We start from the raw sequence: 17225 nt of genomic DNA, 5'->3' as shown, positions 1-17225 counted from the left end.
TCTGGAGGAACTGGTCATTGTGGGGGAACTGGTCACTCTGGAGGGATTGGTCACTCTGTAGGAACTGGTCACTCTGGAGGAACTGGTCACTCTGGAGGAACTGGTCACTCTAGAGGAACTGGTCACTCTGGAGGAACTGGTCACTCTAGAGGAACTGATCACTGTCGAGGAACTGGTCACTCTAGAGGAACTGATCACTGTGGAGGATCTGGTCACTTTGGAGGAGCTGTTCATTGTGGAGGAACTGGTCATTGCGGAGGAACTGGTCATTGCGGAGGAACTGGTCACTGTGGAGGAACTGGTCACTGTGGAGGAACTGGTCACTGTGGAGGAACTGGTTACTCTGGAGGGATTGGTCACTGGAGGGATTGGTTACTCTGGAGGGATTGGTCACTGGAGGGATTGGTTACTCTGGAGGGATTGGTCACTGGAGGGATTGGTTACTCTGGAGGGATTGGTCACTGGAGGGATTGGTTACTCTGGAGGGATTGGTCACTGGAGGGATTGGTTACTCTGGAGGGATTGGTCACTGCAGGAACTGGTCACTCTGGAGGAACTGGTCACGCTGGAGGATTTGGTCACTTTGGAGGATTTCGTCAATGGAGGAACTGGTCACTCTGTAGGAGCTGGTCATGCTGGAGGTACTGGTCTCTCTTCAGGAGCTGGTCACTCTGGAGGAACTGGTCACTCTGGAGAATCTGGTCACTGTGGAGGATTTGGTCACTCTGGAGGAGCTGCTGAGATCAGAGCTCGGGGAGAATCTGTCCACAGGATGACTATTAGTCGTAGGCTCTACAAGTCTGGCCTTTAAGGATAGGTGGCAAGAAGAAAGACGTGGGCTGCCCAGGGAGTAGTGGAAGAAGGGAACTGGTCAGATGGGGCCGAAGGAGAACTGGGCTCACTGTGTGGTGGAAAACTGAAAACACCCTCCCCACAGTCACGCATGGTGGAGGCCGCATCGTGCTGTGGGGAGGCTTTTCTTTAGCAGGGGCAGGGAAGCTGGTCATAGAGTTGATGGGAAGATGGATGGAGCTAAATACAGGGCAATCCTGGAAGAAAACCTGTTAGAGGCTGCAGAAGACATGAGACTGGGGCATAGGTTCACCTTATACCCGGACAACAACTCTCAACATCCTGCAGAGCTACAGTGGAGGGTTCAGAGCAGAGAATATTCCTCTGTGTGAGCGGCCGAGTCACAGTCCAGATCCAACTCCGCTGAGAATCTGTTACAACGGGGACTGAATACAAACGCAACACAGAGAAAGGTGGTCTTACCAAGTACTGACTGGGGGCTGAATATAAATGCAAGATAGAGAAAGGTGGTCCTAGAAAGTGCTGACTCTAGGGGCTGAATACTAATGCAAGACAGAGAAAGGTGGTCCTAGAAAGTGCTGACTCTAGGGGCTGAATACTAATGCAAGACAGAGAAAGGTGGTCCTACAAAGTACTGACTCCGGGGGCTGAATACTAATGCAAGACAGAGAAAGGTGGTCCTAGAAAGTGCTGACTCTAGGGGCTGAATACTAATGCAAGACAGAGAAAGGTGGTCCTACAAAGTACTGACTCCGGGGGCTGAATACTAATGCAACACAGAGAAAGGTGGTCCTACAAAGTCTTGACTCCGGGGGCTGAATACTAGTGCAAAACAGAGAAAGGTGGTCCCACAAAGTCTTGACTCCGGGGGCTGAATACTAATGCAAGACAGAGAAAGGTGGTCCTGCAGATCTGTATTAGTAGCACAGGCTTCGCCGCAGGTTTCCAACCTCATTTGCTAACCACCCGTCGTCTCATCAGTGACGCAGCTGTCCCTGCTATCCGTCCACCATTCTTTACAGTGCAGCATTAGGCCTCAGCTATAATCATTGACATCAGCTCAGCTGCATTTTCTATTAGGAGTCTCGGAAAGAACGAACTTCATCTGTCCCATCACTGCTGCTGTCTTCCTCCACCATGCTTTACACTACAGGTGCGCTCCCGGAATGATCAACGTCTCCAACTTAATTTCATTATATCCGTCCACCATGCTTTACACTACAGGTGCGCTCCCGGAAGGATCAATGTCTCCGACTTAATTTCATCCTATCCGTCCACCATGCTTTACACTGCATAAATGACACCAGCTTTGTTGCATTGTCTATTGGAATCTTATGTAACCTGTCTCCATATGCAATCCCCCATACTTTACACTACAGCACTGCTTGTTCAGATGCAACTGCCGTGTACAAAGTCACAAATTGCAAATAGGCTGTTAACCATTTAACGTCTGTATTTACCGTCCAGGTTTTGGTTGTGTAAGAGCTTGACATAAATCTTCAGCTCCTGCGGTGTCTTGGAAATTGGGTCTTGGTCTGATAATGGCGGCGTCAGCAGAACTGATCACCACAGTCTCCTTGTTAGCGATGGTAGCCCACCCATTTCCAGCTACCCCTCCCCCCAACCTGGTGGCTACAATACGTTTAGTTTTGCTGATGGATGATTTGCAAAATAGTTATCATCATGGACCAAATGCCGATCACCATCCGCATCCTGATCCTGGTACATTGGCTTCTAGCAGGTGAGTTGTGGGCAATGTTGTCCAGCAGGGGTGCAGGTAGGGGTCTGGGGTGCAGGTAGGGGTCTGGGGTGCAGGTAGGGGTCTGGGGTGCAGGTGGAGGTCTGGGGTGCAGGTGGAGGTCTGGAGTGCAGGTAGGGGTCTGGAGTGCAGGTAGGGGTCTGGGGTGCAGGCGGGTGTCTGGGATGCAGGCGGAGGTCTGGGATGCAGGCGGAGGTCTGGGGTGCAGGCGGGGGTCTGGGGTGCAGGTGAGGGTCTGGAGTGCAGGTGAGGGTCTGGAGTGCAGGTAGGGGTCTGGGGTGCAGGTGGAGGTCTGGGGTGCAGGCTAGGGTCTGGGGTGCAGGCGGGTGTCTGGGATGCAGGCGGAGGTCTGGGGTGCAGGCGGGGCTCTGGGGTGCAGGCGGGAGTCTGGAGTGCAGGTGGGGGTCTGGGGTGCAGGTGGGGGTCTGGAGTGCAGGCGGGGGTCTGGGGAGCAGGCCGGGGTCTGGGGTGCAGGCGGGGGTCTGGAGTTCAGGCAAGGATCTGGGGTGCAGGCAGGGGTCTGGGGTGCAGGTAGGGGTCTGGGGTGCAGGTGGGTGTCTGGGGTGCAGGCGGAGGTCTGGGGTGCAGGCTGAGGTCTGGGGTGCAGATGGGGGTCTGGTGTGCAGGCTGGGGTCTGGAGTGCAGTTTTGGATCTGGGGTGCAGGCTGAGGTCTGGGATGCAGGCTGAATTCTGGGGTGCAGGCGGAGGTCTGGGGTGCAGGCGGGGGTCTGGAGTTCAGGCAAGGATCTGGAGTGCAGGCGGGGGTCTGGGGTGCAGGTGGGGGTCTGGGGTGCAGGTGGGGGTCTGGAGTGCAGGTAGGGGTCTGGGGTGCAGGTGGGTGTCTGGGGTGCAGGCGGAGGTCTGGGGTGCAGGCTGAGGTCTGGGGTGCAGATGGGGGTCTGGTGTGCAGGCTGGGGTCTGGAGTGCAGTTTGGGATCTGGGGTGCAGGCTGAGGTCTGGGATGCAGGCTGAGGTCTGGGGTGCAGGCTGAATTCTGGGGTGCAGGCGGAGGTCTGGGGTGCAGGCGGGGGTCTGGGGGGACCACCCAGCATGAGATGAAGGTGACCAGAGTAACATCCAGCAGCTTCGGAGGCTTCAGGTGCAGCCACAGTCCGGGGCCACCGGTTACCACCATCGTTCCCTGTAAGTTCTGAACTTTGCAGATAGAGATTTTATTGGGCTCGTTAATCCTTATTAATAAGTTTAAACAATCCCCTTAGTGCCTTTGACCCCCCTCTGCGGGCCACATGCAGCACTTTGTCTCTGAAATGATGCTGATGGCCCTAGTGACAGCGACTGGAGTATTTCACTCTGGAGAATATCACACCCTAGAGTATATCACCCCTGAGTATATCACCCCTGAGTATATCACCCCTGAGTATATCACCCTGTAGTATATCACCCCTGAGTATATCACCCTGTAGTATATCACCCCGGAGTATATGATCTAGGAGTATCTCACCTGAGAGTATATCACCCCTGAGTATATCACCCTGTAGTATATCACCCCTGAGTATATCACCCCTGAGTATATCACCCCTGAGTATATCACCCCTGAGTATATCACCCCAGAGTATATCACCCCAGAGTATATCACCCCGGAGTATATCACCCCGGAGTATATCACCCTGTAGTATATCACCCCGGAGTATATCACCCCAGAGTATATCACCCCAGAGTATATCACCCCAGAGTATATCACCCCAGAGTATATCACCCCGGAGTATATCACCCTGTAGTATATCACCCCGGAGTATATCACCCCAGAGTATATCACCCCAGAGTATATCACCCCTGAGTATATCACCCCTGAGTATATCACCCTGTAGTATATCACCCTGTAGTATATCACCCCTGAGTATATCACCCCTGAGTATATCACCCCTGAGTATATCACCCCTGAGTATAACACCCTGAGTATATCACCCCTGAGTATATCACCCTGTAGTATATCACCCCTGAGTATATCACCCCTGAGTATATCACCCCTGAGTATATCACCCCTGAGTATATCACCCTGTAGTATATCACCCCTGAGTATATCACCCTGTAGTATATCACCCCTGAGTATATCACCCTGAGTATATCACCCCTGAGTATATCACCCTGTAGTATATCACCCCTGAGTATATCACCCCTGAGTATATCACCCCTGAGTATATCACCCTGTAGTATATCACCCCTGAGTATATCACCCTGTAGTATATCACCCCTGAGTATATCACCCTGAGTATATCACCCCTGAGTATATCACCCCTGAGTATATCACCCTGAGTATATCACCCCTGAGTATATCACCCTGAGTATATCACCCCTGAGTATATCACCCTGAGTATATCACCCCTGAGTATATCACCCTGTAGTATATCACCCCTGAGTATATCACCCCTGAGTATATCACCCCTGAGTATATCACCCTGTAGTATATCACCCCTGAGTATATCACCCTGTAGTATATCACCCCTGAGTATATCACCCTGTAGTATATCACCCCTGAGTATATCACCGTGAGTATATCACCCCTGAGTATATCACCCCTGAGTATATCACCCTGAGTATATCACCCCTGAGTATATCACCCTGTAGTATATCACCCCTGAGTATATCACCCTGAGTATATCACCCCTGAGTATATCACCCCGAGTATATCACCCTGTAGCATATCACCCCTGAGTATATCACCCCTGAGTATATCACCCCTGAGTATATCACCCTATAGTATATCACCCCTGAGTATATCACCCTGAGTATATCACCCCTGAGTATATCACCCTGAGTATATCACCCCTGAGTATATCACCCTGTAGTATATCACCCCTGAGTATATCACCCTGAGTATATCACCCCTGAGTATATCACCCCGAGTATATCACCCCTGAGTATATCACCCTGTAGTATATCACCCCTGAGTATATCACCCTGAGTATATCACCCCTGAGTATATCACCCTGAGTATATCACCCCTGAGTATATCACCCTGTAAGTATATCACCCCTGAGTATTTCACCCTGAGTATATCACCCTGAGTATATCACCCCTGAGTATATCACCCCTGAGTATATCACCCTGAGTATATCACCCTGAGTATATCACCCCTGAGTATATCACCCCTGAGTATATCACCCTGTAGTATATCACCCTGTAGTATATCACCCTGTAGTATATCACCCCGGAGTATATCACCCTGTAGTATATCACCCCGGAGTATATCACCCTGTAGTATATCACCCCGGAGTATATCACCCTGTAGTATATCACCCCGGAGTATATCACCCTGTAGTATATCACCCCGGAGTATATCACCCTGTAGTATATCACCCCGGAGTATATCACCCTGTAGTATATCACCCCAGAGTATATCACCCTGTAGTATATCACCCCTGAGTATATCACCCCAGAGTATATCACCCCTGAGTATATCACCCTGTAGTATATCACCCCGGAGTATATCACCCTGTAGTATATCACCCCGGAGTATATCACCCTGTAGTATATCACCCCTGAGTATATCACCCTGTAGTATATCACCCTGTAGTATATCACCCCTGAGTATATCACCCCGGAGTATATCACCCCTGAGTATATCACCCTGTAGTATATCACCCCCTGCCTCCTCCTCAGTTATCACTGCGCTCTTGTTACTGCAGCCGCCACAGTTTTTACAAATAGGCATCAAATAAAAGGCATAATAAAGTAAAAAGTACAGGACTGAGCAAAAGAAGAGTAACAAATATCGGCAGCATTAATATGGAGCCGTCCTCTGCAGATATAACGGCTCCGCTCTTCTGGGAAGATTTCTACAGGATTCTGGAGGTGTCTGGGGACATTTTTGAGCATTTGTGAGGTGTGACACTGATGTTGGGGAGAGGTGTGCCAGAGCTGAGGAGCTTGAGGACAAGGCTCAGAAGAAGGGCTGACCTAGCCATAGAGTAGAGTGATGTAGAAATGTAGCAGAGCTGGCACAGTGAGGAAGCAGAGCTAAGTATGCAGCACAGTCCGATATACCAGAGAGGGCAGGAATTAGCACATAGTTGCAGAGCTGGATTTGTCAGGTAGTCCTGGAGGTGGAGCAGTCCAGTGTAATAGCACAGATACCGTACAGCTAGGTTTATCAGGTAGTCCTGGAGGTGGAGCAGTGCGGTGTAAGTGCACAGCTGCCGCACAGCTAGGTTTGTCAGGTAGTCCTGGAGGTGGAGCTGTGCAGTGTAAGGGCACAGATGCTGCACAGCTAGGTTTGTCAGGTAGTCCTGAAGGTGGAGCAGTCCAGTGTAAGGGCACAGATGCTGCACAGCTAGGTTTGTCAGGTAGTCCTGGAGGTAGAGCAGTGCGGTGTAAGTGCACAGATGCCGCAGAGCTAGGTTTGTGAGGTAGTCCTGGAAGTGGAGCAATGTGGTGTAAGGGCACAGATGCCACAGAGCTAGGTTCGTCCGATAGTCTTAGAGGTGGAGCAGTGTGGTGTAAGGGCACAGATGCAGCACAGCTAGGTTTATCAGGTAGTCCTGGAGGTGGAGCAGTGCGGTGTAAGTGCACAGATGCTGCACAGCTAGGTTGTCAGGTAGTCCTGGAGGTGGAGCAGTGTGGTGTAAGGGCACAGATGCAGCACAGCTAGGTTTATCAGGTAGTCCTGGAGGTGGAGCAGTGCCTTGTAAGGGCACAGATGCTGCACAGCTAGGTTGTCAGGTAGTCCTGGAGGTGGAGCAGTGCGGTGTAAGTGCACAGATGCTGCACAGCTAGGTTTATCAGGTAGTCCTGGAGGTGGAGCAGTCCGGTGTAAGGGCACAGATGCAGCACAGCTAGGTTTATCAGGTAGTCCTGGAGGTGGAGCAGTGCAGTGTAAGGGCACAGATGCTGCACAGCTAGGTTTGTCAGGTAGTCCTGAAGGTGGAGCAGTCCAGTGTAAGGGCACAGATGCTGCACAGCTAGGTTTATCAGGTAGTCCTGGAGGTGGAGCAGTGCCTTGTAAGGGCACAGATGCTGCACAGCTAGGTTGTCAGGTAGTCCTGGAGGTGGAGCAGTGCGGTGTAAGTGCACAGATGCTGCACAGCTAGGTTTGTCAGGTAGTCGTGGAGGTGGAGCAGTGCGGTGTAAGTGCACAGATGCTGCACAGCTAGGTTTGTCAGGTAGTCCTGGAGGTGGAGCTGTGCGGTGTAAGTGCACAGATGCTGCACAGCTAGGTTTGTCAGGTAGTCCTGGAGGTGGAGCAGTGCAATGTAAGTGCACAGATGCCGCACAGCTAGGTTGTCAGGTAGTCCTGGAAGTGGAGCAATGCGGTGTAAGGGCACGGATGCCGCAGAGCTAGGTTTGTGAGGTAGTCCTGGAAGTGGAGCAATGCGGTGTAAGGTCACAGATGCCACAGAGCTAGGTTCGTCCGGTAGTCTTAGAGGTGGAGCAGTGTGGTGTAAGGGCACAGATGCAGCACAGCTAGGTTTATCAGGTAGTCCTGGAGGTGGAGCAGTGCGGTGTAAGGGCACAGATGCTGCACAGCTAGGTTGTCAGGTAGTCCTGAAGGTGGAGCAGTCCAGTGTAAGGGCACAGATGCTGCACAGCTAGGTTTGTCAGGTAGTCCTGGAGGTAGAGCAGTGCGGTGTAAGTGCACAGATGCCGCAGAGCTAGGTTTGTGAGGTAGTCCTGGAAGTGGAGCAATGCGGTGTAAGGGCACAGATGCCACAGAGCTAGGTTCGTCCGGTAGTCTTAGAGGTGGAGCAGTGTGGTGTAAGGGCACAGATGCAGCACAGCTAGGTTTATCAGGTAGTCCTGGAGGTGGAGCAGTGCGGTGTAAGGGCACAGATGCTGCACAGCTAGGTTGTCAGGTAGTCCTGAAGGTGGAGCAGTCCAGTGTAAGGGCACAGATGCTGCACAGCTAGGTTTGTCAGGTAGTCCTGGAGGTGGAGCAGTGCGGTGTAAGTGCACAGATGCCGCAGAGCTAGGTTTGTGAGGTAGTCCTGGAAGTGGAGCAATGCGGTGTAAGGGCACAGATGCCACAGAGCTAGGTTCGTCCGGTAGTCTTAGAGGTGGAGCAGTGCACAGGGCACAGATGCAGCACAGCTAGGTTTGTCTGGTAGTCTTAGAGGTGGAGCAGTGCGGTGTAAGGGCACAGATGCCGCACAGCTAGGTTTGTCTGGTAGTCTTAGAGGTGGAGCAGTGCGGTGTAAGGGCACAGATGCCAGGCTGTATGGCCAGAGAGGGTGCAGAGGGGCAGAGGCCGGGTTTTTTGTCTTGCTGTGAGTCTTCACCAGGGTGTTGGTCAGCATTGGTAACTCGTCCTCTCTCCCCCCAGAGCCGTCTGACCTGACAGTGCGCCAGTCTCCGCCATCCCTGGTGGTCACTCATGGGCAGCGCGCCAGGCTCGGGTGCTTTTTCTCTTTCGAGTCTAATAGTAAAGGCGCCGTGTCCTGGCACAAAGCGGACCTGGACGGGAACACGAGCAGCAGCCGCGCCGTCCCCCTGAGGCACCGCTTCTCTCTCGCCCGTCCCAAGACGTTCCTGAGCGATGGAGACGCCTCGCTGGTCATCGGGAACATCACCGGGGAAGATGCCGGCGTTTACTTCTGCAAGGTGCACCTGTGGGACAAGGCGGAGGAGCAGGGGCCTGGCACCAGCCTCATGGTGCACGGTGCGGCATTAACCCTTCACTGTCTGCACTACTCCCACTCTCCCAGCATCATCATCTTATTGGTTCCATTCTTCCATTCTCAGCTCGTCCTTCGCACCCGGAAATTTACCTAAAAGTGGCCACCGAGTCCCAGGAAGACGTCATGCTGACGTGCCACACGGCCGGCTACTACCCTCCGGGCATCGCTGTCAGCTGGCACAGCAACGACGGCGACTGTCCTGATCCCGGACCCTTAGAACTATGGAAGTCAGAAAGTGGCGACTATCAGGCCACTCGTCACATTGTCTTACCCTCAAGCTGTAGAACCAACTTGCTGACGGTCTCCTGCATTGTCCGCCATATATCTCTGGAAGCTCCATTATATGCCAACTACTCGCACAGTGAGTCCAAGGTCAAGCCTGGATGTAATAACTGAATTTTACCTGTAGATGGCAGTAAATCCTTCCCCTTACATGTATCTCATTTTTATTTTTTTATTTATTTATTTTTGTCTCTTAATTTTGTATCCTTGAATTCTTAACATTTTTTTCTTTTCTTTTTTTCATATATATATTTTTTTATTTGTTTTTGTCTATTTTTTATCCTTGAATTCTTGACATCTTTTCATTTTTTTTCATGTTTTTTTATTCACTTATTTTTGTTTCTTTATTTTTTATCCTTCAGTTCTTGACATTTTTTTTCCTCATATTTCTTTTCTAATTATTTATTTTTGCCTTTATATTTTTTATCCTTGAATTCTTGACATTTTTTTCATTTCATTTTTTTTTCATATATTTATTTTTTATTTACCTTTGCCTGTTTTTTTATCTTTGAATTCTTGACATTTTTTTTTTTCATTTATTTATTTTTTTATTTATTTTGTTTCTATGTTTATCCTTAAATTCTTGACATTTTTTTCATTTTGTTTTCATATATTTATTTTTTAGCTTTTTTGTTTGTTTTTTTATCCTTCAATTCTTGACTTTTTTTTACTTACTCCATTCATTTATTTTTAATTTTATTTTTGTCTTTATTTTTTATCCTTGAACGTTTGACATTTTTTTCTTTTCTTTTTTTCCATGTATTTATTTTTTTTATTTTTTTTGTCGTTTTTGTCCTTGAATTCTTGACATTTTTTTCTTTTCTTCTTTCTCATATATTTATTTTTTATTTATTTATTTTTGTCTGTTTATTTTTCATCCTTAAATTCTTACATTTTTTATCTTTTCTTTTTTTTCATATATTTATTTATTTTTGTCTTTTTATTTTTTATTCTTGAAATCTTCACATTTTTTCTTTTTTTTCCATATATTTATTTTTCACTTATTTATTTTTGTCTCTTTATTATTTTATCCTTGAATGCTTGACATGTTTTTCTTTTCTTTTTTTTTCCATATATTTATTTTTTATTTATTTTTTTTTTGTTTCTTTACTTTTTGTCCTTGAATCCTTGACATTTTTTTTCTTCTCTTTTTTTTCCCATATATTTATTTTTTATTTATTTATTTTAGCCTCTTTATTTTTCATCCTTAAATTCTTTACATTTTTATCTTTTTCCCCCCATATATTTATTTAATTATTTATTTGTCTCTTTATTTTTGAATTCTTGACATTTTTTTCTTTTCTTTTTTTTGTCATATATTTATTTTTTATTTATTTATTTTTGTATTTTAGCCTCTTTATTTTTCATCCTTAAATTCTTTACATTTTTATCTTTTTTCCCCATATATTTAATTATTTATTTATTTGTCTCTTTATTTTTTATTTTTGAATTCTTGACATTTTTTTCTTTTCTTTTTTTTGTCATATATTTATTTTTTATTTATTTATTTTTGTATTTTAGTCTCTTTATTTTTCATCCTTAAATTCTTGACATTTTTTTTCATGTATTTATTTTAATTTTTTTTTATTTTAGCCTCTTTTTTTATTGCTTTTGTTCTCGGATTATTGACTTGTGTTATTTTCTGTTTCATGTATCTAATTTTTATTTATTATAGTTTCTTAAATTTCTTATTGATTGTATTCCTTGCTTTCCCTTTTATTTATTTATTTTAGTGTTTATTTTTCATTATTTTTTTATTTCTTTTTCATTGCATTTTTTATGCATTTATTTTTCTAGAGCTTTCAGAATTGGTAGTAACTGAATATCACCTTATAGAATATCTGAATATTCTTAAGATGGCTCTGATCCTTGGTCTCACAATCAGTATTCTTCTCACAGGTAAGACGTGTTTAGGGATTTTGCAGTGTATTTGTCCTTTTTCGTAACTTTCCAGAATAGACTGTGTTGTGTATGCTATTTCTGGCCATTACATGTTTTATATCCTGCATTGTATCAGCAGTTTTCCCCTCTACCCCTAATTTCCAGTTGTCTCTGAGCTAGTGGGCAGGGACTTTCTTCTATGATGTCTCCCATACACAGCGCACAAAGAACTGAACAGTATAGCTGTGAATTCAGTTCTGGGTGTGATAAAACACTTACTGGAAAACAGCACCAAGGACATTATTCAGAAGTACTGAGCAGTATAGCTGCGAATCCAGTTCTGGGGTGAGATAAAACACTTACAAAAAGCACAGAGGACATTATTAAGAAATACTGAGCAGTATAGCTGTGAATCCAGCTATGGGTGTGATAAAACACTTACTAAAAAGCAGTAGATTGGAGGACATTATCAGAAGTACTCAGCAGTGCAGCTGTGAATCCAGTGATGGGTGTGATAAAACACTTACTAAAAAGCAGTAGATTGGAGGACATTATCAGAAGTACTCAGCAGTGCAGCTGTGAATCCAGTGATGGGTGTGATAAAACACTTACTAAAAAGCAGTAGATTGGAGGACATTATCAGAAGTACTCAGCTATGCAGCTGTGAATCCAGTGATGGGTGTGATAAAACACTTACTAAAAAGCAGTAGATTGGAGGACATTATCAGAAGTACTCAGCAGTGCAGCTGTGAATCCAGTGATGGGTGTGATAAAACACTTACTAGAAAGCAGTACATTGGAGGACATTAGTCAGAAGTACTGAGCAGCATAGCTGTGAATCCAGCTCTAGATATGATAAAACACTTACTAGAAAGCAGCAGCACGGAGGACATTATTAAGAAATACTGAGCTGTATAGCTGTGAATCCAGCGATGGGTTTGATAAAACACTTACTAAAAAGCAGTACATTGGAGGACATTATTCAGAAGTACAGAGCTATATAGCTATGAATGAATCCTGCTCTGGGTGTGATGAAACACTTACTAGAAAGCAGCAACACGGAGGATATTATTAAGAAGTATTGAGCTGTGTAACTGTGAATCCAGCTATGGGTGTGATAAAACACTTACTAGAAAGCAAAAGGTTGGAGGTCATTATTCAGACGTACTAAAAGTATAGCTGTGAATTCAGCTCTGGGTGTGATAAAACGCTAGAAAGCAGTGGCAAGAAAGACAATATTCAGAAGTACTGAGCAGTATAGCTGTGAATCCAGCTCTGGGTGTGATAAAACACTGACTAGAAAACAGCACAGAGGATATTATTCAGACGTACTGAGCCGTATAGTTGTGAATTCAACTCTGGGTGTGATAAAACACTAGAAAGCAGCAAGGAGGACATTATTAACAAATATTGAGCCATATAGCTGTGAATGCAGCGATGGGTGTGATAAAACACTTACTAAAAAGCAGTAGATTGGAGTTATTCAGAAGTACAGAGCTGTATAGCTGTGAATCCTGCTCTGGGTGTGATGAAACACTTACTAGAAAGCAGCTATTCCCTTATCTCACTCTCCCCTTCACAAACATTAATAGGAACTCAGGAGCTTTCACTTCAGCATGGATCTTAGCAGTTTTCTAGAGTGATTAATGAATTCAGAGGTGGGAGAAGTGGCTCATAAGTGGAGAAAAAAAAGCATATTTCATTGCAAAGTTTTCTATTTTATTACATCCTTTTCTCTGACAGCTGAATACAAAAGAGACATGGTCTTTATTCCTGTTGATAGATGTGTGCCATTTTTTTCTCCTTTTTTTTTTAATCTCTAGTACTTAAAAGATGCAAAATCAGACGAGAAAAGTGAGGTCCGAGATGCTCCTTACTGAAGTGAGTAAATCCATCCACGTGGAAATAAAATGGTATATTTTATATTGTATCTTTATTTTCCTTTTGATTTGCATTTTGTTTATCCTTATCTCTAGTTTGCCGTCCCATAAAACCCACCCAACCCTTCCCCCCTCACCACCAGGACCGCGCGGCCCCCGGCACTAAATGCATTTGTGGTTGATGCCTCGTGGTTTCCGGAAATGATTGCATCTCGGAGCCTAATCTGTATTTTCTGTGCCTGGTCTTGTAGACGTCTTTGCTTACTATGTGGAATGTGCCATTAAAAGTGTCACCAATGCTCCAGGCCATATTTGATACTTTGTAACCTCTAAATCAAAAACACGCCCTGCAGATCCTGACTCCTTTCTATCATAGCTGCGATGCTCTGCAGATCCTGACTCCTTTCTATCATAGCTGCGATGCTCTGCGTGTCCTGACTCCTTTCTATCATAGCTGCGATGCTCTGCAGATCCTGACTCCTTTCTATCATAGCTGCGATGCTCTGCATGTCCTGACTCCTTTCTATCATAGCTGCGATGCTCTGCAGATCCTGACTGCTTTCTATCATAGCTGCGATGCTCTGCGTGTCCTGACTCCTTTCTATCATAGCTGCGATGCTCTGCGTGTCCTTACTCCTTTCTATCATAGCTGTGATGCTCTGCAGGTCCTGACTCCTTTCTATCATAGCTGTGATGCTCTGCAGGTCCTGACTCCTTTCTATCATAGCTGCGATGCTCTGCAGATCCTGACTCCTTTCTATCATAGCTGCGATGCTCTGCACATCCTGACTCCTTTCTATCATAGCTGCGATGCTCTGCGTGTCCTGACTCCTTTCTATCATAGCTGCGATGCTCTGAGTGTCCTGACCCCTTTCTATCATAGCTGCGATGCTCTGCAGATCCTGACTCCTTTCTATCATAGCTGCGATGCTCTGCACATCCTGACTCCTTTCTATCATAGCTGCGATGCTCTGTGTGTCCTGACTCCTTTCTATCATAGCTGCGATGCTCTGCGTGTCCTGACCCCTTTCTATCATAGCTGTGATGCTCTGCGTGTCCTGACTCCTTTCTATCATGGCTGCGATGCTCTGCGTGTCCTGACTCCTTTCTATCATAGCTGTGATGCTCTGTGTGTCCTGACTCCTTTCTATCATGGCTGTGATGCTCTGCGTGTCCTGACTCCTTTCTATCATAGCTGCGATGCTCTGTGTGTCCTGACTCCTTTCTATCTTAGCTGCGATGCTCTGTGTGTCCTGACTCCTTTCTATCTTAGCTGCGATGCTCTGTGTGTCCTGACTCCTTTCTATCATAGCTGCGATGCTCTGTGTGTCCTGACTCCTTTCTATCATAGCTGCGATGCTCTGTGTGTCCTGACTCCTTTCTATCATAGCTGCGATGCTCTGCATGTCCTGACTCCTTTCTATCATAGCTGTGATGCTCTGCGTGTCCTGACTCCTTTCTATCATAGCTGCGATGCTCTGCATGTCCTGACTCCTTTCTATCTTAGCTGCGATGCTCTGTGTGTCCTGACTCCTTTCTATCATAGCTGCGATGCTCTGTGTGTCCTGACTCCTTTCTATCATAGCTGCGATGCTCTGTGTGTCCTGACTCCTTTCTATCATAGCTGCGATGCTCTGCATGTCCTGACTCCTTTCTATCATAGCTGTGATGCTCTGCGTGTCCTGACTCCTTTCTATCATAGCTGCGATGCTCTGCGTGTCCTGACTCCTTTCTATCATAGCTGTGATGCTCTGCGTGTCCTGACTCCTTTCTATCATAGCTGCGATGCTCTGCATGTCCTGACTCCTTTCTATCATAGCTGCGATGCTCTGTGTGTCCTGACTCCTTTCTATCATAGCTGTGATGCTCTGCGTGTCCTGACTCCTTTCTATCATGGCTGCGATGCTCTGTGTGTGCTGACTCCTTTCTATCATAGCTGCGATGCTCTGCGTGTCCTGACTCCTTTCTATCATAGCTGCGATGCTCTGCGTGTCCTGACTCCTTTCTATCATGGCTGCGATGCTCTGTGTGTGCTGACTCCTTTCTATCATAGCTGCGATGCTCTGCGTATCCTGACTCCTTTCTATCATAACTGCGATGCTCTGCGTGTCCTGACTCCTTTCTATCATAGCTGCGATGCTCTGCGTGTCCTGACTCCTTTCTATCATGGCTGCGATGCTCTGCGTATCCTGACTCCTTTCTATCATAACTGCGATGCTCTGCGTGTCCTGACTCCTTTCTATCATAACTGCGATGCTCTGCGTGTCCTGACTCCTTTCTATCATGGCTGCGATGCTCTGCGTGTCCTTACTCCTTTCTATCATAACTGCGATGCTCTGCGTGTCCTGACTCCTTTCTATCATAGCTGCGATGCTCTGCGTGTCCTGACTCCTTTCTATCATAGCTGTGATGCTCTGCAGGTCCTGACTCCTTTCTATCATAGCTGCGATGCTCTGCGTGTGCTGACTCCTTTCTATCATAGCTGCGATGCTCTGCATGTGCTGACTCCTTTCTATCATAGCTGCGATGCTCTGCGTGTCCTGACTCCTTTCTATCATAGCTGCGATGCTCTGCGTGTCCTGACTCCTTTCTATCATAGCTGTGATGCTCTGCGTGTCCTGACTCCTTTCTATCATAGCTGCGATGCTCTGCATGTCCTGACTCCTTTCTATCATAGCTGCGATGCTCTGCGTGTGCTGACTCCTTTCTATCATAGCTGCGATGCTCTGCGTGTCCTGACTCCTTTCTATCATAGCTGTGATGCTCTGCGTGTCCTGACTCCTTTCTATCATAGCTGTGATGCTCTGCAGGTCCTGACTCCTTTCTATCATAGCTGTGATGCTCTGCAGGTCCTGACTCCTTTCTATCATAGCTGCGATGCTCTGCGTGTGCTGACTCCTTTCTATCATAGCTGCGATGCTCTGCGTGTGCTGACTCCTTTCTATCATAGCTGCGATGCTCTGCGTGACCTGACTCCTTTCTATCATAGCTGCGATGCTCTGCATGTCCTGACTCCTTTCTATTATAGCTGCGATGCTCTGCGTGTCCTGACTCCTTTCTATCATAGCTGCGATGCTCTGCGTGTCCTGACTCCTTTCTATCATAGCTGCGATACTCTGCGTGTCCTGACTCCTTTCTATCATAGCTGCGATGCTCTGCATGTCCTGACTCCTTTCTATCATAGCTGTGATGCTCTGCGTGTCCTGACTCCTTTCTATCATGGCTGCGATGCTCTGCATGTCCTGACTCCTTTCTATCATAGCTGCGATGCTCTGCGTGTCCTGACTCCTTTCTATCATAGCTGCGATGCTCTGCATTTCCTGACACCTTTCTATCATAGCTGCGATGCTCTGCGTGTCCTGACTCCTTTCTATCATAGCTGTGATGCTCTGCGTGTCCTGACTCCTTTCTATCATAGCTGTGATGCTCTGTGTGTCCTGACTCCTTTCTATCATAGCTGCGATGCTCTGCATTTCCTGACACCTTTCTATCATAGCTGCGATGCTCTGCGTGTCCTGACTCCTTTCTATCATAGCTGTGATGCTCTGCGTGTCCTGACTCCTTTCTATCATAGCTGTGATGTTCTGCGTGTCCTGACTCCTTTCTATCATAACTGCGATGCTCTGCGTGTCCTGACTCCTTTCTATCATAGCTGCGATGCTCTGCGTGTCCTGACTCCTTTATCATAGCTGCGATGCTCTGCGTGTCCTGACTCCTTTCTATCATAGCTGCGATGCTCTGCGTGTCCTGACTCCTTTCTATCATAGCTGCGATGCTCTGCGTGTCCTGACTCCTTTCTATCATAGCTGTGATGCTCTGCGTGTCCTGACTCCTTTCTATCATAGCTGCGATGCTCTGCATGTCCTGACTCCTTTCTATCATAGCTGCGATGCTCTGCGTGTCCTGACTCCTTTCTATCATAGCTGTGATGCTCTGCGTGTCCTGACTCCTTTCTATCATAGCTGCGATGCTCTGCG

General features: G+C 46.8%; 1 protein-coding gene across 1 annotated transcript; it reads left to right on the top strand.

Annotated features, from left to right (window-relative positions):
• The first annotated feature begins 2334 nt into the window (after positions 1-2334).
• Positions 2335-13514, top strand: LOC142256385 (natural cytotoxicity triggering receptor 3 ligand 1-like). Its single transcript, XM_075328040.1, has 6 exons — positions 2335-2554; positions 8851-9186; positions 9270-9566; positions 11285-11386; positions 13192-13249; positions 13345-13514. Exons 1-5 carry the CDS (start codon positions 2473-2475, stop codon positions 13224-13226), a joined length of 852 nt encoding a protein of 283 aa, XP_075184155.1. The 5' UTR covers positions 2335-2472; the 3' UTR covers positions 13227-13249; positions 13345-13514.
• Positions 13515-17225: the final 3711 nt, after the last annotated feature.

The sequence above is a fragment of the Anomaloglossus baeobatrachus genome, chromosome 11 (assembly GCF_048569485.1).
Source record: "Anomaloglossus baeobatrachus isolate aAnoBae1 chromosome 11, aAnoBae1.hap1, whole genome shotgun sequence".
NCBI classification, from domain to species: Eukaryota; Metazoa; Chordata; class Amphibia; order Anura; family Aromobatidae; genus Anomaloglossus; species Anomaloglossus baeobatrachus.
The sequence above is the reverse complement of the archived record's forward strand: the minus strand, read 5'-3'. Positions and strand labels throughout refer to the sequence as shown.

Coding starts and splice junctions, on each gene's coding strand:
- LOC142256385 (XM_075328040.1), top strand. CDS start 2,473: ATGATTTGCAAAATAGTTATCATCATGGACCAAATGCCGATCACCATC. Junction 9,187..9,269: donor CACCAGCCTCATGGTGCACG/GTGCGGCATTAA, acceptor TTCCATTCTCAG/CTCGTCCTTCGCACCCGGAA. Junction 11,387..13,191: donor AATCAGTATTCTTCTCACAG/GTAAGACGTGTT, acceptor TTTAATCTCTAG/TACTTAAAAGATGCAAAATC.